Source organism: Oenanthe melanoleuca, chromosome 21 (assembly GCF_029582105.1).
Source record: "Oenanthe melanoleuca isolate GR-GAL-2019-014 chromosome 21, OMel1.0, whole genome shotgun sequence".
Taxonomy (NCBI): Eukaryota; Metazoa; Chordata; class Aves; order Passeriformes; family Muscicapidae; genus Oenanthe; species Oenanthe melanoleuca.
In genome coordinates this window covers 7,127,336-7,154,505 of record NC_079354.1, presented here as the reverse complement: position 1 = coordinate 7,154,505, position 27,170 = coordinate 7,127,336, and the positions used below count along the sequence as shown (strand labels likewise).

The 27,170-nt window shown below is 41.5% G+C and overlaps 1 protein-coding gene across 6 annotated transcripts in view; it reads right to left on the bottom strand.

Annotated features, from left to right (window-relative positions):
- Positions 1-27,170, bottom strand: part of KIF1B (kinesin family member 1B) — a 96,818-nt gene that overhangs the window by 49,427 nt on the left and 20,221 nt on the right. For 2 of the 6 annotated variants that reach the window (XM_056508203.1, XM_056508206.1), the window contains exons 4-22: positions 26,805-26,984; positions 26,387-26,452; positions 25,420-25,598; positions 24,648-24,759; positions 24,451-24,528; positions 24,220-24,285; positions 23,247-23,322; positions 22,867-22,945; positions 22,432-22,574; positions 21,249-21,290; positions 18,524-18,735; positions 17,427-17,506; positions 16,990-17,065; positions 14,549-14,628; positions 13,107-13,213; positions 12,603-12,686; positions 12,280-12,460; positions 11,827-11,899; positions 377-476 (exon numbers count right to left, since the gene is read on the bottom strand). In XM_056508203.1, the coding sequence (XP_056364178.1) occupies positions 377-476; positions 11,827-11,899; positions 12,280-12,460; positions 12,603-12,686; positions 13,107-13,213; positions 14,549-14,628; positions 16,990-17,065; positions 17,427-17,506; positions 18,524-18,735; positions 21,249-21,290; positions 22,432-22,574; positions 22,867-22,945; positions 23,247-23,322; positions 24,220-24,285; positions 24,451-24,528; positions 24,648-24,759; positions 25,420-25,598; positions 26,387-26,452; positions 26,805-26,984 (2,014 nt within the window). Of the gene's footprint in view, positions 1-376; positions 477-2,876; positions 7,769-11,826; positions 11,900-12,279; positions 12,461-12,602; positions 12,687-13,106; positions 13,214-14,548; positions 14,629-16,989; positions 17,066-17,426; positions 17,507-18,523; positions 18,736-21,248; positions 21,291-22,431; positions 22,575-22,866; positions 22,946-23,246; positions 23,323-24,219; positions 24,286-24,450; positions 24,529-24,647; positions 24,760-25,419; positions 25,599-26,386; positions 26,453-26,804; positions 26,985-27,170 lie in introns of those variants that run through there. The other 4 variants (XM_056508205.1, XM_056508207.1, XM_056508204.1 and 1 more) reach the window with 3 other exon arrangements.

Here is a 27,170-nt window from a genome sequence, read left to right as displayed (position 1 = left end):
CTCTAAGAATTCCTAGCAAGGAGGAAAGAGAAACTTTGAGATCAAAACAAGGAAACAAAGGCAATAGTGTTATTTTGTTTTAAGACATCTGAACTCTGTTAGTGCCAGGAAGAAAGAGATTCCTGCAAGACCACAAAACTGGGGTAAAACTAATCTAATTTGTGCATCAATTGTATCTGATGAGTTGTCTATTGTTCATGTGGAATGTATTCTATAAATGAGTATTTGAAATCTTGATGCTGAGAGGATTACAGATCAAGAACTTACAGTGTTTTGCAGCTTTCCAAAGCAAGTTTCCTATCAATTACAGGACATGATACAGCAGCTGTTCCTTTAGACTCGGCTATATCCAAATTATTTTCAGCTTCAAACTCACCTTCTTCCTCCTCCTCCTCCTCCTCCTCCTCTGTTGTTTCAGCTGCCAAGGACCGTGTCTCTACCTGCTTCTGGAGGGCCTGCAGTTTGCTCTCATAGTCCTGTGGGGAGAGAGGAGACACTGTGTAGGAGGACAGACAGAGGCAGGAGGAAGCTGAGAGACACCAGCAGCTCAGAGTGAGACACAGATCCCATCCACACAGGCACTGCAGAGCTCTCACACAGCACTGCTGCAGGGCAGCCTCCCTTGGAGAGAACACAGGCAACACAACTCAGATGTAGAGCTTTCTAAAATCACATCTACATGTTCACAGTGGCTAGAAGAGGGAAAGGTTTAGGATGCTCTTTTGGTGGAGTTTTTGCTAAAGACAGGAAGAAGAGGATTTTATTTGGAAGCTGTCTGCTGCTTTCAGAGAGGTAAGAAAGAGGCAGAAACAGAGAAAAATGTAAAAATAAATTTGAGAGAGGATGATTATTCACCTTCATTTTCTCAAACAGAAGGATTAACAGCATCACTAATTTGCCTTTTTACATAAAAAAAAATTCATTTCAGATATTAGTGGGGGAAGCACTTTGTTTTCAATTAGATTTTCCCCATGGCATGTAAGTACCACTCTCCCATTTGTATTTAATACATCAGAAGATAAAATCCCACCACTGCCCTGGCAGCGAAGTCTGTGCAGTGCCTTCCCCATGAGGAACACTCCAGCAACAGCTTCTGGTACAAGAGCATTGTCTTCCTGTACAGACTTTTTCGTGCCTTGAAACAAATTCTACTAAAACCTAATGAGCTCATTATTATTTGCTGGTAAAACAAATACAAATGAGAACAGACTGTCACTGTCACAAAGCCTATCCCACTAGGGTATTTTATTTTCTTAAGATAAACCTTTGGCATATATTACACAAATTAAACTGGTTTCTCAAGATTTTTATACAAGAGTTACAACAACAATTCGCTAAGAGTGTTGCTGAGTTCTTAAGGAGAATTCTTGAAGCCACTCATCTTGTATTCTAACCCTCTCTCTTCCACAGCTCCAGATCCTACAATTCTTCTCCAACACCCAGTTTGCAATAATATGTTCTTAAGTCCAAGAGCTACAGAATAAGAGCTTTGCGTTTTCCTCCCATCCCACTTACGTGCCCTGCCTAAAGAGCTGCATCACTTAACCACAACATGATTGTGTAAACTTAAACCAGCTTCAGCCAGAAAGGAGATACAGCTCCAGGACATTCCTTCAGGTTCCTAAGCAGTATTTTCTGGAAATAACAGTAACAAATGGTAGCTGTGCCCTTAGAAAGTGCAGGATTTCAAACACCACAAATTCAATATCCCTGAGAGCAAACCTGAACTTCATATGGCCCTCATATGATGGTTGCACTTTAATTTTCTAATTTCCTCTTGAATATTTGGCTAAAATGCTCCTTCTTCATTTGTTTCTGCTCCATTCACCATAAGTTAGCTACTTAGTTCCACAGGAAGTAACCTCAGCTCAGCAGCATACAAAACAAATACATATCCTTTCTTTTGATATTCATTCTGAAATTCTTAAAGATTCACCAAAAATCTATTTGAGACTCCATGAAATTTCTCATGAACTATCAGACTTCTCTACCCTTCTGAAATGCCCAGCATTGCCCTGATTTTTTTTAACATAGAGGCACTGTTTTGGATCCATGCAGATAATGCTATTACATTTGAAACCAAGATAAAACTGGTCAGATGCAAAGTGACACAAATAAACTTCTTTCACTTGCAAGGAAAGGCAAAATAATTTACTTTCCTGTAGTCTGAAGTGGATAATGTCATTTTGAGCAGCTAGATTGTAGAAATGGAAAGCTCTTCAAGTAGCATTTTAGTAGAATCTTTTCAGATCCTTTTGAAGAAACTGAAAAGCTGCAGAGGGAATGGTAGGTTGGGGGAAACAAAAAAAAAAAGAAAAAGACCTCAACCCACCAACAAACCCACACCCCATGCACCCAGACTAGACAAAGCTCTGTAACAACAGACTGGAGCAGTTAAAGCAGAACTGCACCACAAATGAGACGTGATGTCTGCCAAGGAACTGCTGGGGGGATCTTCCCCAGCACTGGAGGTGCACAGAAAAGTCCATTTCTTTTGCCTTCAATGAGCAAGTCAATGGATAAGAGCCAGCCTGTGCTTCTTCCAGAATTTAGACAAACAGAACACAGGATGGTACAATGGGACAGCACTGAAGACAGGAATGGTTTACAGCTCCTTGTGCTACAAAATGCTCCTATTTTCTTTCATACTGAATTTAAATAAGCTGAGATGGACACAAGTCTGTTTTGTTGCTTTCCACATAACAGCAGAAACACCAGGATGGATGAACTTAAAAGAATCAGATTAAGAAACAATTAAAGAAACCTTTATAACTCTGCTGGAACAAGCCCAACCCCAAGATAAGAAAATAAAAGCAGGACAAGCCTGCAGTCAAGTTTCATTTCCATTTCACTGAGACAAATCTGACACTTACAAGAGTATTTCATAGTTTATTGAAAGAGCACTTGTTACAATACAAACCAGTTCTGCTTCTCACAAGGCAGATACTTGCTCTTTAGACAATCCAAAATAATAGACAGATCTGAAAATCCCGTTTAATTCAAAGGCAGCTCAATGCTTTCTTTACAGTACAAATAGTTACACAGCATAGATTTCTCATGTGGCAGCTTTTGAAGAGATTTAATGGGAAGTATCCAAGAAGAAATTTCAACATATAAAAAACAAATTTCAACATATAAAGGACACAGTGAGGGAGATATTGAAACTATGCTGAATGTACTGATAAAAATAGCATTTGACAGATCCCTAAATTCAGACTGCTTGAGGAAAGATGTTGGAGTCAATCTGAGTGAGGAGCATCAGTGATGTGCATTTAACCCCATCCCCTAAATCCAGTGTCCCAGTGAGTCCTAGAGAACCTTGAGCTGTGCCCAAGGCACAGGTGGATCCAAGCCAGCTGTCACAACAGCACTTGGCAAAGGCAACTGAACTCAGGAAAAGAGCACTTCCACCATGGATGCCACATTTCCATTACCCTGAAAGCCTTTTCACACAGACATCAATGGAAGCAGCTGTCTCATTGCTCATTAACTCCATTAACACAGGATTTGGAGTGAGAGTTGTATGTATTTCTGAATAGTGCAAGGAGAACCACAGTTCTCACACAGCTTCCCTTATCAGATGAAGCACTGCACTGAACTCATAGCAAATTCTTAAATATCCTCCTAAAAACAGGAAAGAAGTTGCTTCCTTGAAGCAGGCCTGTCCTTTTTCTGTTTTGCCAGATCATGCAGCAGAACAGGCAGGGCTGTTCTTGTAGTGCTGCCCTAAAACAGTGGGGTGAGACAGACTGATGGCACCTCTGCTCACCAGCACCACCAAGGCTTTTACAGAGCTCTGTTCTGAGTTGAAGCTGAAGGAAGTTGGCACTAACATTCAGCATGAAGGCACCAAGCAGCAGGCGTTTTAGTCTCTGTCAGTACAGGTAGCTCCATGCACCTCAGAACAACTCCATGCTTGGTGACATGGGGATGTCACAGAGCAGCACAGCCCAGAGCAGGGGCAGGAGATGGGGCTGCTCTGCTTTCCTCCCACACCCATCCCAGCTCGGGCTGCCCCACACACTCCTATGGAATTGAGAGGCTTTTCCCAAGCACACATTACCAGAGTGCAAGGCCTTTTGAGGATATGTAAGAACTCATTATGCTTGACATGCACAAAACCAAAGTGCAATGCACCGCTAAAACAGGATTCTAAAATAAAGACAACAGCAAAACATTACCTGCAGCCCAAAACTCATTTTACAATTTGGACTCAAGCTCAAAGAAAGTATTGCTCATCTACAAGCCTTCTTTTCTTTAAGAATCAAGACATTTTTGGAAATTATGCTTTATTTCCTTTGTTCAAGTAGGCCAAAGCATGAGACAAATGCAAGTTACAAAGCCAGATCTGGGCACAGAATTAAACCTGCCATAAAGTAAAACTCTCAAGTGACCAGACCAGGTTGCTCTTTCAGGAGTTGGAGGAGTGACTTTGTATCCCCTGCAGCAGAGGCCACTATCCCATCAGTGATACATGTGCTGAGAGTTAAGAGCTGACACTTGATTAACTGATATGTAAATGCACGTGAGTTGCAACAGCACCTACAACATGCCCAGCTGAGGCAGGGGAAAAGTAGAATAGGACAAAAAAAAATATGGAAAATAAGCTTAAGGCACTTGCCACTCACCTACAGCTATGCTGAGCCACACACGAGTAACAATTACCAGTAGGGTTTATATTTTATAAAAAAATAAGCAACCTCAAGTAAATTCAGGATACTTGTGCAAAACAGCACAAATACACTTCAAAGTGGACCTACCTTACCAAATGTTGTAGAGTGGCCGATTTTGTTTTTAAAATTTTATTCAAGTTAAATTTAAAAGTAAAATAAGTCCTCAAATATTTCCATTGGCTTACAGTTAAGGCCACGGATTTTCAAAAGTAAGAGCAACTTTGTCTTGCACTTTTGGAAACTTGGGAAAAAACCCTGTATCAGTAAGGCGGGGAATCTCCAACTGAGACAAAACCTCAAAGCCTATTACTTAATCACTAGTTTTTCAGTTATTTGCTTGAAACAATCTGAAGCAGGAATTGCAAGCCTTTGTAAACCACCTGCAAGTACAAACCCCTTCAGAGCAAAACAGACATGAAAGATTTAAACTCGCATTTTGAGTGTGGGGAGAAGGAAAATTAATCTTATTTTCTCCTCAAAGCAACCTTCTCCTTTATTAAATGAGTCTTGAATTCAAGTTTAATCCAAGACCAGAGGCACTAACATGAGGTATCACATTAAGATGAAACAGTTCAATTCTCCCATCTGACAGGAGAATTCATTCAATACAAAGTAGTGATTTATAAATCTTCCTATGAGTAACTATTTCAAGAACATCTCCCAGACTCGTGCCTGAGAAAGCTGAAAACAAAATAAAAGAATTAGCTTTTTGAGTGCACCAGAGTGTTGAAAAATCCTAGTTCCTTTCCACAATCTCAGTATAATAATTAAAAACTATTATAGAGATACGATGGGAATTAGAAAAAGCTTATTTCCAAATACTTGCTTCAGCATTATATATATATTCTGACATAAAATTCCATCCAGGCAGGTTCAACTGTCACAGCAATTTCACACCAACAATTATGAACCTAAGCAGACGGAGAAGAGACATCTACTCAGGGAGTGTGACCCAACAGCTCTTCTTAATTTGTTTATAAAAAGGCGACACATATCTTGTCAGCTGACAACTTTTGGTTTATAGATTATTATCACTATTAAAAATTGAGTTAAGAGTTGAAAATACTGTTCAGAAGAACCAGATCCATTTATAAACAGATGGTCAGTTTCCTTATTGCTAAGAGAAAGGTCACAAGAAACATTCAATGCTAGAAACTAAATTCCTCTTTTGATTGTCTACATAAAACACAGGAGAAAGGTAGCACTTGATAAGTTCCAGACAATATTTTCAGCATTAGAAAAATACTTCAAGACACACACACACACAAAATACTTGGTAAATGAGGAAGTCCTCCCCTCCACCTCCCTCCCTCCAAGTCTTCTAGTCTATAAAGAAAGTTCTTACAATTTCTCAGAATATTCTTCCAATGGTGCTGATAAAACTCAAGGAAGTCACATGCAGGGTGGCCGGGCTGCAGTGCCGGCACCTGGTGTTTGTGCTGGGCCTCTGGAGTTGTGCGTGGCCTAAGCAAACTCAGCCTGGGGCGAGGCCCAGCCAGGCTGTTGCTGAGCCTGAGCCTGAGGCTGGGCCTGAGCTGGAGGCTGGACTGGGCCTGGGCCTGAGCCTGAGCCCGAGCCCGAGCCCAAGCCCAAGGCTGAGCCTGAGCCAGAGCCCAAGGCTGAGCCTGCCCGGCCGCCGGCCCTGCTCACACCGCGGTTTCTCTGCCCGCTTTCAGGTTGGGCGCAGAGAACTGGCGCCTCATGCGCGGGGGTGTCACGAAGGGGCCATGCTGGCCGGGCTGCTCGGCGTGTTTCGGGGCGCAGGGCTGGCGCTGCTGGTGCAGCTGGCGTTTGTGCTGGGAGCCCTGTGCCTGGGAGCCCTGTGGCTCGTGCAGCGCCTCAGAGGAGCCCGAGGTGCGGCGCCGCAGCCCCCTGTGTGAGCCGCTGCTCAGGGAGTTGCTCCTCCAGCGCAGAGGTGGCTGCGGGCCGGGCTGCGGGCCAGGCTGAGCGGGGCCCAGCTGCTGCCGGTTGATCTGGATGCTCTCGGGGCTCCTCTGCACGCCGTACACATTCCACAGCTGCTGCGCATCTTTAGAAGCAGCTTTGCTTTCTTTCTCTTTGCCTTCGTCTTTGTTCTTGTCATCTTCTTTCGGGATTCTAACCTCAATAACTTCGTCCTCGGTGATGATGATGTGGGTGCCCGGACTCCAGGAGTTCCTGTGTTTGGGGTTGCTTTTGAAAGGAAAGCGAGGTTTGCGATTTTCAGGTGGAATAAAGCGGTGAGGCATATTCTGTCGACGAAGCTGTTTTGCTATTTCCTGCTGCTGCAGATTTTTAAATCGAATCTGTTCTTGCCTCATCCAACGTAAACGCCCACGTCTGAAAGCTGGATCGCCTGCCATTAACTGAGACACTCGCTCCTCCTTAGCAAGTTCATCATTCTCCAGTCTCCGTGCCTCATCTGTGGGCTTCTTATCCACATCCACTGCACCAGCAGAGTTTGGAGACTTAGCGTTAGCTACAGATGACTGAGCTTTGTCTGGAGACCCTATCAGGGGTAAAACCTTCTCCATTTTTAGCATTTTATTTCTGAGAACTTTGATCTCTTCATCCTTCATGTTGTTCTGCTTCTTCACTTCTTGCAAAATATCTTCCAATTTGTCTATGTGCACCTTTAGGTCATCCACGTCAGTGATTCCTTTACCATTGGCCATTACATCTTCAATCTTTTCATCTCCGACTCCCACTGTATCCCAAACATCCCGAGCCACAGCTCGCCAAGATTCGCGCTCGTTTGGGTCTTTTTTCCCATACATGGCACAAAGCTCTTTCATTTTAACAATGGCCAGAGCCTCAATCTCCTGCCTACTGTGCCTGAAGTCATTGAGTGCTACCTCATAGCAAATCTCCTTCACAGCCTGAATCTTTAGGTCTGAGATGGTAACCCATTTGGAGTCTTTGCTAAGGCGTCGGCGCTGGGGTATCTGGTACATTTTAATAGGTTCTCGTTTCTTCCCACTGCTGGGGAGGCCACACTTTTTTACAATGGTTTGGAGCTTGCTGGGGGGCAGCTTCTCTCTCAGGGAAGTGATCAGTCTCCAACTCTCCTCACACGATCTCTTGTCCGAATCATCCCCACTATCAGAGTCTGCATCCTTTGGAAAAACAAAAATCAAGAAGTGGCCCCAAAATAACCAAAATTAAAATTGTAAGAAAATGGAAAAGCTAAACAAGAAGTAGCAGGCAAAGAAAACTAAATCAAAAATCAAAATAGAACAAGTGATAAGGAGGTCCCTGAAGACTGAATGTTAGGGTATTAAAATGTATCTTCAAGAGTCATGGATCATCAAAATTGGAACTCTTCACTAAATAAAGATTAATATTATATTTAAGTCTTGTCATCTCAAAGTAGATGATGATCTGAACTCTTTCCTCCCAAACCCTTCCAAAATCTTTAAACAGACCGACTAAAACCAAGTTCCTGGTTTTAAATCTTAAAACCAAGTGTAAACTACACTTCACACATGCTCCAAAGACATGCAAGTCCCCGCCACACACATTTGCCTTGGTAACTGCTGTTGCTTCTCTCAGCAAGTCCTCCCCAGAAGGTGAGCACAGCAGCCACAGAAGATGTCATGAGCAGCCAGAGTAAGTCGGGTTAACACTGGTTAGTAACGTTGCATGTGGTTGCAGGGATGCTCAAGTTTAGAATCCATTTCACTACAACAGCAGCCAGAAAAGGGTTAGACGATAAGAAAAAATGAAACAGAGGCAGCCGAAAGGTTCAATGTTAAAAGGACTGTAAGTGCCACTATGACAGACGAAGACAGTGGTTCATACTCCAAGACTTGCTACAAGCTAGAAGGATATCCAGAATCAGAGTTTCAGAGGTGGGTTGTGGTTTGTTTGTTTGATTCTTTTTTCCATTTGGCACCTTGTTGATTAGTTTAAAGAAAAAGACCCATTATCACTCTTGTCTGTCCGAAGAATGAGTTTCAGTAGAATGCAGAGAATGACTTTCTGGTTTATTTGATTAATACAAATTCTCTATTTGATATCCTTGATTTGTCTTCTTCTCAACCCCTAGAGCCTGGAGCTTCCACACACTTGCTAAGCATTATGCGTTTGGCTTCTTCATTACAAGTTTTCCACCTTTTGCTAATTGGTTTTTAATGAGCAGTGCTTCGGGTTTCCATATGCTAGGAATGTCTGTTCAGATCAACTGCCACCACAAATTAAGGATATCCATCACTGCTTACTTCAACCAGGAATTAAAATCAGACCACTTTTCTTTAAAGGCTTATTAAGACATCTCTTTAACAAGCAAGAAGTCCTATGCATTACTGTGATCCACAGACCTTCAACACAGCTGTCAGTATCTAATCCACCTCTAACTAACATCCCTGTTTTCCACATGGAGATTTGGAGCACATGAGAAATCAGGAACAGTCACAGCCAATCAGTCTAAAAACAAAGGAAACCCAGATCACTGAGCCAGCACCAGAGGCTCCTAGAGTTTAGACTTTGGCTAGATGACAAGGAAGAATGGGGAACACAACATAATTAGGGGGGGGGGCAATTATGAAAGTGGGTAAAGGAAACACTGTTCTGCCCTATGGTAAAGATTCACATTACTGAGCTTCTTGTGACTTAATGTAGTTTTAAGAATAATACTAGAGAATCAGCTTCTAGTCTAGGTCAAAATATAAGCAAAGCACTGGGTAAGAAACTCTTTGTGAGTTTACAGCTGCCAAAATTCAGGCCTAAAGAAACAGCATCTACCAACCTGCACATTGCAGTGGAAAGCAAAGGTTCCCTGGAGGAAGCCGCCCCAGTGCAGTTGGGCCACTCAGGGATAAGAGCAGGAAGCCAAAACATGAACTACTCTAACATGAAGTCACCAGCTGCACAGGACTCTGACAGTTATAAAATTACCATAGAACTACTTATGGGTAAAGCATGTCTTGATGAAGAGACACTGAGTCACTGCCCTGTGTGCACTCCGAGCCTACCCAGACCAGCCAGTGCAGCTATAATCCACACTGCAATATCAGCTGGCCACTGCAGAGGCACTGTGACCATTTCAGCTCTATTACACACAGTTTCACACTCAATTTGTAAAATGGAGAACAACTACTTCTATTCTCTAGTACTAGCAGGGCAAAGACGTTTTAGTTAGCAATTCTGGGGGACAAGAGCTATTGTTTATTTTTTGTACAGCACATCTAACAAATAAACACCCAGACTGGTTGGAATCTCAGCATAAAATCTAAACAATCTGGTAAACAGGATTAGCTAGCTTCTTACATCTGAGATGATACTCCAGTTTAGACCTAAGAAGAGTATTTATATCTCAATATCAGTCTTACACAGCAGTAAGTTACAGAACCTGAGACTGTAGCTGGATATGGCAGCACTGGAAATTAAGGTACACAAGCTGAAATGCACTCCCAGATTTCCCACTCATTATTCAGCTGTGGCTGCATGGATGCCCTAGTCCTGTCCATCCCAGGCTCTGCACACAGCAGCACAGAAATCATGAGCTGTGTCACCTGAAATGTTCTGATTGAGCACTGTGATAAGCAGGTACTGCTCCCCGCCCAAGGATCTCATTTGAGGTGATATTCAGGACAGGTATCCTTCAGAACAGCTGAGACATGCAGGGCAGCATTGCACCTTTGCCTGCTGACTGAAACCAGCAAAACGAAACAAACTTGCAAGGAACCAGCATCTTTATTACAATATTAACCAACCCACTCTCTAAAGAATTTTCCCTTAATCTGAAGTATTTAGGGAAATAAATTCCCTTCACAACACTTTATAAATGCAGCCTTATTGGAAGCAGCTTCCCAGACAGCCAATTCCAAATCTTTAACTGATACAAGAGCTTAGCTTGTGCCTGTCAGCTAAAATTTAGGAGAGGGAATTCCATTACTTGCATCTCATTTGACACATTGCCAAAAGTTACTCAATACTCAAATTATTTTCACATTTTTACTGTACTATTTTTTTGCTACCCAAATTTGAACTATAAAATTCCAGAGATTAAACATTACATTAGTGACATTTAAACTTGTTTTTTGAACTAAGGGTTGCTTTGGTCAAAGTCTGCAGCCACTCCTATCTATGCAAGAAATTAGCCCCTTGTGATGAAACAATTAGAGGTGCTGAAGTCTCTAGGTATATAATAGGATTTTTTTTTTTTTTTTTTAATTATGTAGTTTTTTCCTATGGAAGCCACAGTACTTTGCTCCATTCTGGCTTGGGGAGAAAGGCAAGAGCTTTACAGTGCAGAGTCCAGCATGCATTTAACCCACAGTTCGCAGTGGTGTCCATCTCATACTACAAACATGAATCTTGAGTTTGACATTTTTATGAGAATTCTGGCACAACTACATTTGTGATCTGTCTAAAGACAACCAGCTAAAGCAGATTCAGGAGACTCGGGTATCTTAGGGAAATCTAGATTGCATTCCTGGGTTTGGTCCTGTTTTTCAAATTCACAGGGTGCTTGAAGACTGCATCAATTTCTGTTTGTAATGCACTTCAGAGGTATTTGCTGTGAGAAGACTAAAGTCTTCCTATATCAGACCTAATTTATCAGACTTCCTACTTGAGAAATACGTGTAGTGGTGGAATTCCCAATGCTGTGAATGAGTTAACACACTGCTCCCTACTCAGAACCCCACCACTGGCTTGTGTACCAAGAGCCTCACAAGGAACTCCATGCAGGGAGGGAGAAGGGTTAAAACATGCACAATGCAGCAACATTTTCAGACATCATTCAAAAAATAAACCTAGTGTATCAATGTTCTAGGAATCTCTTTGGTAGAACAAAATTACTATGTTCTGGTGATCCAAGACAAAAAAAAAGGCAAACATCCCAAAGAGTAGCTGTTTATAAACTACTGAAAAGGAACTTCAAAAAACACAGAGCACAAAAATGCCCTTCTTTCAGGTTAACTTGCAAGAAATCCAATCTATCCCAACCAGAATTGATTAAAGTTTCTTTAATGTCAATCACAATCTCTGAATTAACCTGAAGGAGCTCACTCACACTGCTAATAATTCACTGTAGACACAAAGAATTTGAAAGCAAAGGGAGAACTGCATTGTGCAGACAACCCAAGCAGGTTTCCTAAACTTTCAGATAAGCAAGGACAGGAATTACTGTTTGCCAAAGGCATAGTTAATCAGGAGTAAGGACACATACCAGTCTTTGCTGCTCCAACAAGAGATCAGCTTCCTCCTTCTCCTTCTTATATAAGATCTCCATTTCTTGTAATCTGAAAGTGAACAAAAGAACAGAAGTAGTCAGAGGTCATTAGTTTTGTGTTGGTGTTACTCTACATGCACAGTCCCCTGAATTACAGTTACAAAAATAAAAGTCATTGTCATTAAGAGGAGCTGTTCTCTGGCTATTCAATACTCCAGAAGTGAAACCCTGCAAGCTGCATCTCAGCTCTCACCAAAAAGTCTGCAGTGTTAGTGGCCAGTGCTTACCTGTGATTTTTAAAGGGGCTGGAGCACTGAAATGCTACAGTAAAATAAGGAGCAAGCTTTCTTAACTTCCACAAGGGGTAGCAGAGAGTCTGTGTGGCAGAACCCAGTAACCTACTGCTGACTCTTCCTTGTTTCAGGTCAAAATTGTGAGTTATTTTATTACCTTTTCTCCATCTCTTGCTTCATGTCAATGCCCTGCTTCTCCAAAAGCTCCCTCTGAGCAAATGTCCAGTCCACTGGCTCTGAGGGAGTCTCAGCTGATGGGGTTTTCTCTCTTTCCGCTCGTGCTTGCTCTGGGTGGTTGAATCTGAAGACATGATTTTTACCCATGATGATGCGGTTTCCTAGAAATATGAAAAGAAACCTGCAGCTGACAGAAGAATGGTAGCAACTTCTGTTTAAAAGCAGCACCTAGCATTCCCTATATGTGATGGCAATGTCACATATAGAGAGTCTACAGAAAAAATCCATTGTAACATTTCTTACCTGAGCGCAGCTGCACAGGCTGCACAACCCTTTTGCCATTCACGTAGGTTTCTGATCGTTCACAAGGCTCCAAAGTAACAATAACTGCAAAGAAAACATTGATGAGTGAGACTTGAGAGAGTCCTGAAGAGAAACAGAAGTGTGCGAGCCCTGGAGGCCTCTCATTTGCTGCCTGTGCTCATACAACACTAAAGAAGTCAATCACCCCTGGGTGTCAAGCTGCTTAAAAACAGAGACCCAAAAGGAAATCAATACTACTGACTTCTCTACCTACTGCAGCTGGAAACTTCTTTTTTTTTCATGTTTATAGTTAACCAGGATCAGAATTTAACTGTTATACTGGCTGCAGCCTGCAATTTGAAGCTATTATCACTTAAAATTCATTTTCTTTAAGACTCAAGAAAACAAGTCAAAACTGATCCTTTTCTTGAGGTCAGAAACCTGCAAGTGCCAGCTTTGAAGTGCTAAAAGGGGAGGCTCAGCAGCGGGAGGAGGGGCTCTCACCTTCGCCGCTGTTGCTCCTCTCGCTGCGGAAGACGCAGTGCTCCTCCTTGATGTGAGCCCCGCTGAGAACAATGTCCTGCCGCCGCTCGGCGTCCGCCTGCCCCACCCTGCAAACACAGCAAACCACACCTCCTGCAGCTCTGCCCGGGCCAGCACAGCCCAGAAACTGCCAGCAAAAAGCCTCAACTATTAAACGACCCTCCAGATTTAAAGGTTTGGACCAGGGCTTAATTCTGCACTGCAGAGAACCTGCCTGTTGTGCCATGAACTGAAGGATGCCAGCTTTGCTAAAGAAAAGTTTTCTCTGCCTTAAAACAAGCCACTTGGAGAACTGAAATGTTAAATACCTCTGAGTTTAAAGCAATTCCTTCCCTCTTGTGAAACCTTTCTCCTTTTAGAAAGGGATGCAGAGGAGGGAAAAAGAGCCTGACAAGAACTTCCAGTGCTGTTTCAGCTGGCAGACAGGGATCATCCCTCCCAATAATCACCTTCTGCACCTGAACAAAGGAGCACAGATGGCTCAGGAGGCTCTTGCAGAATAATTTGATGCCACAAGCAATTTCACCCACCATCTAGACAGGTTGGCTGTGCCCCTGGAGCACAAAGATGTATGTCCATCTCAAACCCAAGTGTTTGAGCAATTCTAGGTACAGACAACTGAATTTCCCATCCTAATGTTTATGAACTTGCTCTACTTCTTGATTTACACGTCTGATGTCAATGAGCTAGGCTCAAAGCTTAAAATTACTTCCTAAGCCCTAAGCTATTCTAGTCATCATTCTCTGCTGAATTCTCTACACTTTGATACTCCTTCCAGTGGGCTTAATGCACATTAGAGCAGTACCATCTGCCATGCCCTGTGGTGTACTCTCCTTCATTTGTTCCCCAGGAATATACAAACTAAGCAACCAAACACAACTTGGTGCTCAAAAAATTATAAAAATCACCTTTCTCCTTCCAGTTTTGACAACAAGTTTCAGAATAAAATCAATTTTTAATTCAAAGTCTGGCAATTAATTTTATCTCACATCTGTGAACGCAGGATCCATTAAATGTGCACCAACACGGATAACAATTTATTTAAATAATAAAGCTAACATTCAGTCATATTCCTATGGTTTTCAATCCTGCACTCATCAAAATCTCTCATGCACTTCTAGTAAGTTTTACTACAACCTTAAGGGGGATGTCATGCCTGCTTTTACTGCCCAGGTGTAGTGACAATTTCTTGAAGCTGAATGACTGCACGTTACATTTAAAACACCAAGTCAGCTTAAAAGAAATTGCATTTCTGCACTTTTTTCCACCTACAGCAATCTCATTTATACCTGCAACTTGAACAGCTCAAGGCACAATTATGATTTAAACTCATGGTGTCTCCAGCATGGAGATTTAAGCAAGCAAAGAAGGCAACTCCAGAGTGTGTCAGCACCAACTCTCACCTTGTAATGCCATCTTTGATGTAGTACAGCAGACACTCAGACATGAGTGGATCTTCATTAAGGTTTACAAGATGAGGAGTCTGAAAGAACATAAAGAAAAAGTTAATTAAGAACTGAGATTTTGCTTTCAGGCTCCTTCCTGCAGCTGTGGAAGGTGTGCATTAATCCAGGGGTTTTGCCACATATATCAGGATTATTCCATAATGGATTTTATCAAACATAACCTCCTAAAGTATTGCAAAGCATCACAAAGTACCAGCAGAATACAGCTCAGATCACTTAATTATCCAAAATATCAATCCATGGAAGAACAGCTTCAGCTGGAGAAAAAAAAAAGTCCATATAAAGTGTCTGTATACTTTGATAAGGGAAGTGCAAGAGCAGAAAAGGTTGCTTCAGTGAAATTTTGAAACTGATATGGAATCAACTTTGGCTTTTCTTGGACTACACAGGTCAGGTGCTTATTTGGCAAAGTCTGTTAACATCAAAACAAAATCTAAAACTACCAATATTCTCTGATACCAACAGCTAAGAAGCTCTTCATCTAAACTTCTTCTAAATGTAAATCCACTACAGTTACTAAACCAACCTTCTTTGGTGAAAAAACCCCATTGGAATCAGCAAACAAGTCACAAGGCCTTGGTGTGAAAATCTAGCCAATGAGATGGCAGTAAGCACAAGCACAAAAGAAAAGGCAAAAATGGTTAAACATAAATACAGCAGAAGGATGAAAAGAGAGAAGTAAAACTGTTAATAAGTCACTTGTCCCTTTGTTACCCTCAAACAGAATAAATTTAGGAAAAAGAAGTAACTTTGGCTCAGATTCCTTATGAACACATTTTCATCAACTTAGATACAAAACAGTTTACTTATGAGAGCTTTTAACAGCATTACCTTTACAGCTCAAAAATTACTGGATGTTAATGGTTAATTTATCTTTGAGTGAAGGACTCTAATTGGCAATTGCCCAATGGAAGATTTAATTATAAGGATAGAAAGGAGAAGAAAAAAATACAGCTTTTTCACCCCTAAAAATCCAGGGGTGACCCAAAACTGCAGCTGAAGATGTTCCATGCTGCCATCACCGTTCACTGCACAGATCAGAAGTTGGAGCTGTTTAAAGCTCTTCAAGAGAAAAATGGAGAGAAACCAAATCCCAGACACAGTCAACTGCTGTAACACCACTGCAACCTGCACCACTTGAACACCTGGCAAGAAATAAAGCTCCACAGCCTGAGAGATGAATGATGCTGGCACACCCAACTATTCACTCCTTGCATATGATGAGATACACACTGGTACCTCAGTAGTGTAGTCTTTATACAGAACACTTCACATTTTCTAGGTTCTCATCTCAAATTTTCACAACAGCCACAGTTACTAGAAGGAGAACTAAGGGAACTGCAAGGATAGCAAGGAACAGAAGCAAACAGGACTGGGTTGGGAGTTTTTACTTCTCCTAATAAATCCTATATAGGTAAAAATACATACCATCTATTACCAAAGCAACTACTTTATTCAGGTGGCATTTATACACAAACCTGATCAGCTGAAAATGCACCAAAAGAATCATCAAAAAGAGCTGATGGCCTCTGAGGAAAAATCTAAAAGGAGATGAGGATCCACAAGGCAAGGGAAAGAAATGTAAAGAATAGTCAATGAATCAGCATCTTTACAAACCTCAGGCACTCCTGGAGTAGCTACCAAAAGCAAACCTGAATTCTACCAACTCCAAGCACCACGTCTAACCATTCTAACTGAAGGATTAAACATTTTTACCAGTCCTGGAGTTCTACATTTCTGTGCAGTGCCTCTAAATACATCCCTGTTTAACCCCAGATCAAGTTTATTACACACTTGCACATTAAAATATTACCCATGCTGCTTGGCCAAAGATTTTTAAGATAAAAGAAAGTTCTTTTCCTTGTACTTCTTCTATAATTCTGCTTTACCAGAAGAGATCGCTTCTTTGTTAACCTAATTTTTTGTAGTTACAGCACTGATTTATGCTCTTTTCCTGCACACTTCTGCTTCTTTCAAATTTCAGAAAATAGAACTAGTGGCAAGTATTGAATGAAATATTCTCCTGCATCCCCTGTGTTCACTGGTTCATTAGATCACCACCTGTTTTTCCAAGGGGAAGAAGGATTAACAAACAATTCAAGGAGGAGCACCTAAAGACTTTAATCGTCTCTGGATACCTCAAAGAAGAACAGGTAGAGCACAAAAAGGTCACATACAGCTACTGCAGAAAATAGCAACAGAATAAAGACACAGCATCTTCTGATTTGCTACTGAATCAAGACACAAAAGGAGCTGTAAAACTTCTTGCAGCACAGCATCTTCTAAACGAAAATCCAAACCAGTTAATTCTCACCACCCTCCTCTCAGGTCAATCAGCCTTTTGGAAACATCATGCAATAGTTAACAATTTTCTTTACCTTTTTGGGTGAGAAGACTCCCAGTGTTCCTCCATCTTCCCGAATGGCAACTCCCATTTCTGCCAACAATGCCTCCCTGAGAGAGAAAAACAAGATATTGAGCCCATTTTAGGCTTCTTAGACAAGTAAGGTCTAATGAAAGCCAGGTAATTACTATATTAGTATTATTATTGAACCAGCCTACCCAGCACGGTCATCAACTCAGAGGCAAGTTGGTAAACTTTAGTCTGCCTATGGAACAGCAACTTTAACTGTGAGAAACCCAGGAAAGAGCAGGACTTTGTCCCAGCACTGCCCCTGCAGCTTTACATCCAACACAAGGGTCAGCAGAGCTATCCCTAACACCACTCTGCTGCTCCACTGCTTTGGAACAGAGTCACTTTCTCATTTTCCACTTGCCAGAGACCATCCACCACACAGCACTTCCAACTCCTGACCTTTCCATCCTAATGGCCTCTGTTTTCCTCAGTTTCTCTTCCCATGTTTCATTCAGTTCTGCAATGATCTTCTCAGATTCCTGTGCGAAAATAACAAAAGCTGTTTTACAATTCTTCACACACAAAGTACTTCATATAACACAATTGAAGTCTGTGCTCTGTTTAGGCCTCAAATTAGTTGCACATATAAAAAGCATTCTTATCACCTTAAAACTCTTACTTGTTTCCCTTAATTTTTAAAAGGGCATATAGTCCTGAAGGCAAGCTGAGAAGAAAAGATGACTTCATATCTAACCACAGTCAGACTTTATTTTGAACCATGTAAACTGAACTAATTTCCCCCCTTTTTTTTTTCCAATCTGATTTACAGACATGATTCAGTACGTGAATGTCAAGGAAATGCAGAGCCCACACTGTTAGTGCCATGGCAACGCAGGGTTTCCAGGAGGGAAGGGAAATGCAGTGTGTGCTCAGCCCTGTGGCACTGTCTGATGGACAAACATGAGAATGCTGCAGGGTTCCAACACAGGCAGCTCTCCCCTCTCCTCCACCCATGCAAATCGAGGGGCTTTCAGAAAAATCAAGAAATACTTCAGTGTGATCACTTTGCTGTGGTTCAGTCCTGTGCAGCATTGGGACAAGGGTGCCTTTGTCTGGCCCAAACATGCCATTCTGTGCTTCACATTTTAATCTGTGGGGGCTGGGCAAAGACAACAGTGGCAGGATTATTCTTCCTCCTTTTTTTCAACTTTGGGGTAATTTGGTTTTCTGACAGCTGAGTGCATTTGCAAGTCAGACTTGGCTCGCACAAGGTCTTTAAGTCTACACTTATGATCAAATTTTCCATAACTACAACTGCATCAGAGGATAAATAAGAATGAAGAATTTAATTTATAATTTAATTGTAGCTCCAGGCTACAATTAAACCAAAATAATCCTAACAAGATAGGTTGTGCATGGACCCAGTTTCCAGCCCACTGCAGTTAAGTGCCCTCTTTAAGGTTCAAGTGGGTTTCAGACAGTTTCTACAGACCCAGGAAATATTTATGAAAGCAAGTTCTCTCAGCTTCATGATTTTTAGCCTCCTTAATACCCACCTTCAAACGTTCAATGGCCTCTTCCCCTCCAGGTGTTGACATGATTCTTTCCTGTATACTGGACACAGATGTTAAGCCCACCTGACTACTGAGAGAGCAGGAGGATGGAGATGCAGTGAGAGACCCCATGGAGGCTGTGGAAAAATTGCCAGGACGTTGATTCTCGGAGGCTAGCAAGTATCTATGCTTATTGTTCTGAAAATCTTTCAGATCTGAGAGAGAGACATACAGACAGAGGGAAGGCAGGAAAAAGGAAAACAGGAAGGAAAACAGGAAGGGAGGGAGGGAGGGAGGAAGGGAGGAAGGGAGGGAGGAAGGGAGGAAGGGAGGAAGGGAGGAAGGGAGGAAGGGAGGAAGGGAGGAAGGGAGGAAGGGAGGAAGGGAGGAAGGAAGGAAGGAAGGAAGGAAGGAAGGAAGGAAGGAAGGAAGGAAGGAAGGAAGGAAGGAAGGAAGGAAGGAAGGAAGGAAGGAAGGAAGGAAGGAAGGAAGGAAGGAAATACCAGTGTAAGAGGAAAGCATTTAAGCAGCAACAAGGCAAGTTTTGTAATTTTTAGACGGCAGTTCTGAAACAAATCCTTTAATACTAGCAACTATAACATAATAACTCAGGCCAGACCCAGAAGTTCACTAGGAAAGACTGCATCATAAAACTTTCTAAACAAAAAAACTTGAAAAAATAAATTACACATTGGCAAAAAGCAACCATTCTACTCCTGACTGAGCACAGAGCTGAGCACCCTGAAGCTCAGAGCAGAACCAGATCCTCGTGAGATTAGTGACATTTTGGGCTGAAGTCTGAGACAATCCCTTAAGCTCAGGAAAACATTCTCTTCCAGAGTCCTTTAACGTGAAATGATGATTAAGTAAATCTTTATCACTGCAGTGGTTCCACTGCTGAAGCACTCTGACCACATGGAAAAAGAACTTCCTCTCCCTAAATTCTCACCAGAGAGGATGTGAATCACCTATCAGTGGGACAGGGACAAGAGAACTTGAATTCACAACATTATTATGCTGCTTCTTGAACTTCCTTATCTGAATAAAAATGGAAATCTAAAATATCTGTTCAGCAAAATACCTGGTAAGGGTCTTACACTTCAGAAGGTGCTTCAAACCTTTTTGGCTGTTAGTTTAAACTGGAAAGGTCTTTTAAAGACCTCCAAAATTTAACAAGGTAGCTTTTGTAGCCTGAAAACCTGCAGGCCTGAAAATGCCTTGAAAGCCAGAGAATAAGAAAAGCTGCCTGAATGATTTAAGAACAAATATACAAGGAAAATTTGTATTAATTTAACTTGGCTTCTTGGATACATCTGTAAACCATATCCTCAGAATAACCATACACCAAAAGAAAAATCTTCCAACATAAAAATATCAGATAACTGAATATCTCTGTTTTAATAACTTAATATTTTAAAATTTAATTTCAAAGACAAATCCTTTAAAATAAGTCACTTCAGGAAAGAAACATATCAAATCAGACCCTGCAAGTTATAAACAGGGGCATCACACTTACGAAAGTGAGATGCTCACCCAGACACTGCATAAATTTCCCTGTCCTCCCTCGTCTCCTCTGCCTTCCCCTGAACAATCCTGCCATTGTCGGCCTTATGCCCCAGTTCACTCCACGCTCAACCTGCTCTTTCAGCCTCATGGAACTGATGAGTGCCCCGAGTCAGTTTGAAAACCACCATCTGCAAATCCAGGAGGCAGGGCTGGGAGTTTCACAGAAGAGAAGCAGGTTAAGGGAAGGGAATGGGCAGGATGAGGAAAGCAGGCATGACAGAGCAGGGATGGAGTCTCCAAAGGCCATGCAGTCCTGAAGAAAGGCAGAGTGGCTGTGAGCAGAACCAGCCCATGCACACCGCTCCTGCAGCGCGGCTCTCGCACCGCGACGTGTGCACGCTGCAAACAGCATCACAAGGTCACACAGGCCAGAAGGAGTCTTTACACCACCAGGAGCATCAATCTTAGGAAATTTCAGACAGATCTCTTTCAGCTGATATTGAGTGAGGGTCAAACAGACTGACTGAAAGAGTTTAAAAAGTCTACCCACACAAAATTTACATGGAGTACATTTCCCTTGCAATGGACAGCATATATTGCCCTTTCTTAGAGGCAAACACCAAGAGAAATAAAATGCTCTTTGCTGACAGGTTTTTAGCCCTTTTAAGTTAAGCAACTGCAACCAAGTACACTTAACCTCAAAAAAAGAGACCTTTATCAAGTATAAGATATCTGGCTTGTTTCTTTTTTCTTTTTTTAAGGACTATTAAAAATACACTGCAGTGTCCAGGAGGAACTGGTAATACCTCATCTTGAGTTCATCAACTGAAACATTTAAAACAAATACATCAAAGTGGAAAAGAGCTGCTAAAATGCCAGGAAACTACATGAGCAGGAACTGAGTAACTGGGAAAAGATTTGAAAGATTTTCTAGTTCAAATCTAAACCGTGCACTGTCATGAAAAGACACTGGAGAACTACCACTGTCCCTTCTGTATTCTGCCAGAAAGGAAAAATGAACACGTTGTACTTTAAACTTTGCACTTTTTTTGATTGTGTTCTCAATCTAAGAAGTGCTGGTGAGGCTGGTTTCCATGAACCTGCACTGCATTCCAGTGAGTGTTCTGTCTGGGATTTCCCTGTGAGAAATGCTGGCATGCAAAGCTCTGTTAAAAGCTGACCCAGAGAAAGCAGGTTAAAAAGAGAACCACACAATACACACATTTGACTCCACTTCCAGAGTATTCATCTCCCATTGGATCAACTGAAAGGAAGGAGGAGGGAAAATACAAGAAGGATCAAAACTGAAGGTTCACTAGTGACACAGGAAGGGAAGAGAATACTACTTGATGTTTAAAGAAACAAAACACAGTTTTCAGTAACACAGTTTTTTCAGTTTGGATTTAGAACCAAAACCCACAGACTGTAACAAGCATAAAAACTCTTGTATTTCATTGTCTTCTGGCCCCATTCTCTTGAAAACAAGCAAACAAAGAGGTAAATGTATGTTACACATCTTTAGTAGTCTGTGACTAAGTCAGGACTTTTGCTTCACTGACAAAAAGGTCTGAAAAAATCAGAAACTGGTGCAACATTTCTGGTTTTTTTAAGTCAAAGCAGCTTTTAATCCACTGGAATACTTTCTGTGCTTTTATGGGCATTTCCTTCACTAGGAATTAAATCACTGTTTATATTGTAGAAGAATGTAGCAGCTAAAATTTCAGTTCATTTGTTTTGTTTGGAATGAGGATAAGGAAATTGAGCACAAGTGTGTTCTAGTGCTTTAAGAAGTTGCTGGCAAAGCAAATCAGTACAACACTGCTCTGCCAACCTACCTCCAAATCTCCCAACAGGATTCATTCGTTATTCACAAGCAGCTGTTACACAGTTATTTCAAGATGACAAATGATTTGTCACTCAGGGCACTGTGTAACATCAGCCATTGTTTTCTTTTGTGAGCAAGGATAGCACTGAAGCCAGGTATCAAGTAATAACCTTAACCTCGAAGGAGGAAGGAAAGATGCCCTTTTTTCCTCAGTATGAAAGGGAGTTTCTGTATCTCAGCTCTTTTATTGGCAGCCAGACAAAAAGCCCTCCTTAACTCAGAATAGCAAGTCCTGAATGTGGAAGTTTTGTTATACAAAAGCATTCCTACAATAATAGGAAATTCAAACTCCATATTTTCCCTTGAGAGTTTGAAGGTTGCCTGTCAACTCCACACACAAACCTAAGATGGTCGTTCAAAGACACAAGGGGCTGCCATTTCTAAAATCATGTTCAAAACTTAAATATCAGCACCTATGTTTCAAACCCGTGTTTTAAATCCCTTTCTCTGGCAGGCTGGGGTCTTCCTCCTCTGGTCCAGAGGCCAGCCCAGCATGGTGAGGAGTGTTGAATGCACTTACTGTCAATAATGTCTCCCAGCCCCTGGGCACGCAGGAGATCCTTGAGCCTCGTCACCTCCTCCTTCAGCTCCCGCACCAGCTTGGCGTTGGGATCCTCGTTGATGACAGCATTGCATTTGATCTGCTTGGCACGGTCAGCATACCTGCAGACAGACAGAACAGTGACACCTCACCACAAACATGCAACTGCATGTACAGCTCATATGCAACACAGCAATGCAGCAACAGAAGACATTTAGCTTGCAGCTGTATGTCAGAAGAGCAGGCAATAACTCCCTGCTTCCTCTGGAGGGTAACTGAGTTCTTGCCAGTAGAGTTTTCTTCCCTACAGATAATAATCAACTTACAATAAACCAAAGGTTTAAAGGACAAAGTGTGGTCTCTAGAGCAAACAGTTACCCATACCCATACCCATCCCAGAGGAAAAGAAAGTACCTCAAAGTGCTCAAAGTTTCATCGTAGTTTATGTCTGCTGGACTGAGAGCAGCAACCATTGCAGTTCTGGAGTTACCACCTACAGTGAACAGGCAAGATTTTAGATGAAACTACAGCACACATTGTAGGCATCACCTACCTACCTAAAATATCTGTGCTTTCAATAAATTCTAGAATTCAATAAATTCTACAGTACTTAGAAACATACAAAAAACACAGGAAAGAGTTATAGCATTGAGACAAAATAGAATTATGATGACTCAGATTTGGCTACTAAAGATATTTAATCTCATATTCAATACAAATTTAAGTGAGTTAAAAGCAGTCAGAATATCCAGTGAGACTTTCTTTCCATACTGGCACAGACAAATCAGCCATACCCAGATTTTCTCGAAGCAGCCACGTTAGTACAGAATCCCTGTAGGGTATAAAGTCTGTCTTCTTCTTCTTTTTGCTCTACAAAGAAACCACACAATATGAAAAATAAGAAAGGTTTTCTGTGTAAGAACATCTTCCTGACATTTAAATTCTGTGTTCTAACACAATTCCAAGCAGCAAACCTTACACTAGGCAAAGAAACCAACATCTACGCCTACTGAGATCATCATACCTTGCTGGTGCAGTTATCCTAATTTGAAAGCATTAAGGAAAAAGAAAGAAAAAGGATGAGCTTCTTAACAGAGATTTAGCTATCATTTACCATGACAGTACTTCCTTTTCTTAGAAGCCAAATTAAAGAGAATCACTTCAATGGAAAAAAAATCATCTAAAAAAATACTTCAGCATATTCAACCTGTCCAAGGTGTTGACTCGCATTTAAAAGGCAAAATAATCATTTATTTGTTTTGTTTGGATTTTTGTAATAGTAGTTGAGTACAAAAATAAAAGACAGAGTGCTTTTCTAAACCCACAACGTTTCGCTTGGATCAATATATGCTGACTTAAGACATTATTAAGTCTTGCTATTACAAAGAAAGCCAGTGAATCAAATTATTGCACTGATGTTTCTATAAATTTTAACAACAAACCTTCAGTTAAGTTTTCTAAAATTATTCTTTCAAATAAAAGTAAAATTACTGCACTGAAGGTCTAAACTTGCTATGTGAACATGTCCTCTACATAAACACAGGCTTCTTCACAGTTAAACAAGCCACTGCTTCCATCTGTTGACAGCCTGTGTGACACCCACAGAATAGTATCAACTCTCTTCATCTATCAAAACACACCCAGCTAATAGGGCTGAGAATGCAAGGCCAAGAACAGCAGATGATTCTGCTGTACTCCAAGGATTTCACTGCTTCCATTTGACCAGCTATGCAAAGCTTGTTGCAGGCAAGGAAATGCTCTACTTACCACTTCAGCCAATGCTGAAATAACTTTGCCCAGAGTGGTGAGAGACTTGTTTATATTTGCTCCTTCCTGAGAAAGCATAAACCAGTATTACATAGTAATTAAAACTGCTCAACCATGAATCTCTGTAGTCTTCAGGTTTGCAACATTTTTCCCCAGTTACAAGTGCTGATTTGTGCAGCACAGAGCCCAGGGGATGCCTGTGCCCTCCCCAGCACCCCTGTGGCCCTGCACCTTTAGCCGAGTTCCCTTGGCCCCGGTGGAGTCAGCTCGCTCGCTGCCAGCCAGATCCACCAGGCTGATCTTGCTGACCTGGGCAGAGAGAGCAGGAACAGACAATCAGTGCTTGCTCAGGCAGAGCAAGGACACAGCTACAGAGTCACTGGAAGATCAGTGAAAATCAGGCAGAAAGGCACTTATCTGTAACACACCTTCTCTGTGGAAAGGTCAGTCTCTGTGTCATGTTTCTTCTGGGTAAAGACAATTGTAAACACAGCATGAGAGCGACTGCTGGTTTCATTCATGTTGGTGGCTGCCACAGTCCTGAAGTATGAACAGATATGAGCCTTTCAGAAAAAGACAATCACCTGCAGGGCTGAATACAGCTGCAGAGGAATGAGAGCAAGGGGCTGCACAGGTGATGTGCTGCCCTGGAACCAAGACCCAGCCACACCTAATATCATTACCAAGCTCTTTCATTTTTTCACTCCTGAGTTACTCCCATCTTGATCAGTTTAAACAGCTTTCTCCATCTGGGTACTCAGTAGTTCATCTTCCATGCAAACACCCAAGAACACTTGAGCAGCATTTATGTGAGTCTTTCTCACATATTGTTAAATGGAGCAAACAGCTGACATGGAAACAACTAATAAGGAACCAGAAACTGAAGCTGGAAGGCCAACTTTAGTCCTGACCACCTAAATTAAGGAAAGAGGAGACTATTCACATAGGTTTTATACTAGGATAATGACAGAGTACACAGCAAAGGCAGAAGTATAATTATTTAGACTTCATCTCAAGTCATTGCAATCTTTAAATGTCTACACAGCTATTTGTAGCACTAGTTCAGCACACAAAGCAATTTCAGCTTTCAACAGCATTGATCAGTGCATATTTCAATAACACTCCTGACTTACAAGAGGTTTTTTTAAAGTGCTAATGCGTAGCAGTGATAAAAATGCATAACACACTCCCATGACTAACCTGGCTTTGTTCCCAGCATCCATGAGGTCTGCAATGTCTGTGTAAGATGTGACTGCTAACTTGGACAGATCTTCCACGTAGGGTCCAAGGAGAGGATGCTCTCGCACCCTCAAATTCCCTTTGTTCTTCGGGTTCAATAAGTCTCTGACTCTCTCACAGTAAATCTCCATGTAACTCACCTGAAAACAGGAATTTTCACAGACAATTCAGTATTTCTGTAGGTCTCCACCACAGCATTTCAGAGTGCCAGTGGTAAAAATTCCCCCAGCCCACCAGAGGAAAGCTGTAAGTGGGTGTCTCTGCTCATTTAACAGCTTAAACACTGGCAGAGGCAAGAGTCAAAAGTCTCCAGCATCACATCTCTAACATAAGCTGATGGCCTTGCATCCATCCTTTCATCCTTCAATCATTTCAAAAAACATTTGTGTGTAATGAAAAATTATACACTGAAGTCCACAATCATCTTAACAGCTTTAATATGACACAGCACAAGCATCAAACAAGACAGATGGTAAAAGGATTCTGCTTCCAAGGAATCTCTCTTATGAACCACCAGAGCAAACTTAAGAAGACAAAAAAAAATTGATCTTTCTTGTATGCAGAAGCAACTTTTGATTTTAAAAATCATGGCTATAGTATTTGACTACAAACATGCAGTCTTCCAGCTATCAGAAAAAAAAAAAATCTGTAAATGCATCTTTAAACTTTTCAGCTCATCATTTCTTCCAGGATTACTACACAGGTAAAGGAACACTAGTTTTCTGATGAGGGTAAGAAAGAGTCACAGAAAGGTTTTTACATTTGTCTCAAACATGAAAAAGAGAAAAGACATAAAGCCTTAAAAAATAAAATTAAAAAACCCAAACTAATCAGAAATCAGCATTTTAATGCAACATTAATAACCCAGCACCTAAGCTCAGTCTGATGTGCAGCATACAGACATTCTGTGATCCCTCACCACACTCACCTCTACAGAATATGACATTTCCTCATTGCTGTTGTCATTGATTTTCTCAAACAGCTCTTCACATAGCTGAAAAGAGATTAAACCCAAGTCAGAAATTAGTCTTTACTGAGAAATAACAAGTAACTATTAGGACATGGCATGGGAATGGCTTTAGAATGAGGGCAGTGGAAGAAAATGAACGTAATGCATCGGCCACACGCAGCCTCAGTGGGAAGATAATTCATCTCAGTCCTACATCACTATCAACCTTGTTTTATCTAGTACCTCTACAATTGCTCTAGGTTTCACGAGTATCATTATTCTGTATGTAACATCAGCAGTAAGCTTTAGTTCTCTTAACTCTTACTGCAATAGAAAACACAAGTGTGTCTCTGAAGATGCCATAAATACCAAATTCCCTTTCTGGGCTTGCTCCTACCTGGGGAATGATGCCTGCTTGGCTCTCCTCCTGCTTGCCCATCATGGTGTAGGATTTCCCAGCTCCAGTCTGCCCATAGGCAAAAATGCACACATTGTAGCCCTCAAAGGCATGCAGGAGCATCTCCTTCCCAATATCATTGTACACACGGCTCTGAGATGCAAAGCAGGGATCTTCAGGCTGCAAAGACACCAAAATATCATAAACACAGACTTCCCCTATCATTAGGGTAAGATTTAAAAAAACAACTGAGTTTTGCTTTTTTTTTTATACTTCTATCGTGTGGGCCAATCCCTTAGGAAGAGGCAAATGAGGCCATTTTTACACACAGGTTTTTCCCAAGGCAGAACAAAATGGAGAAGAACA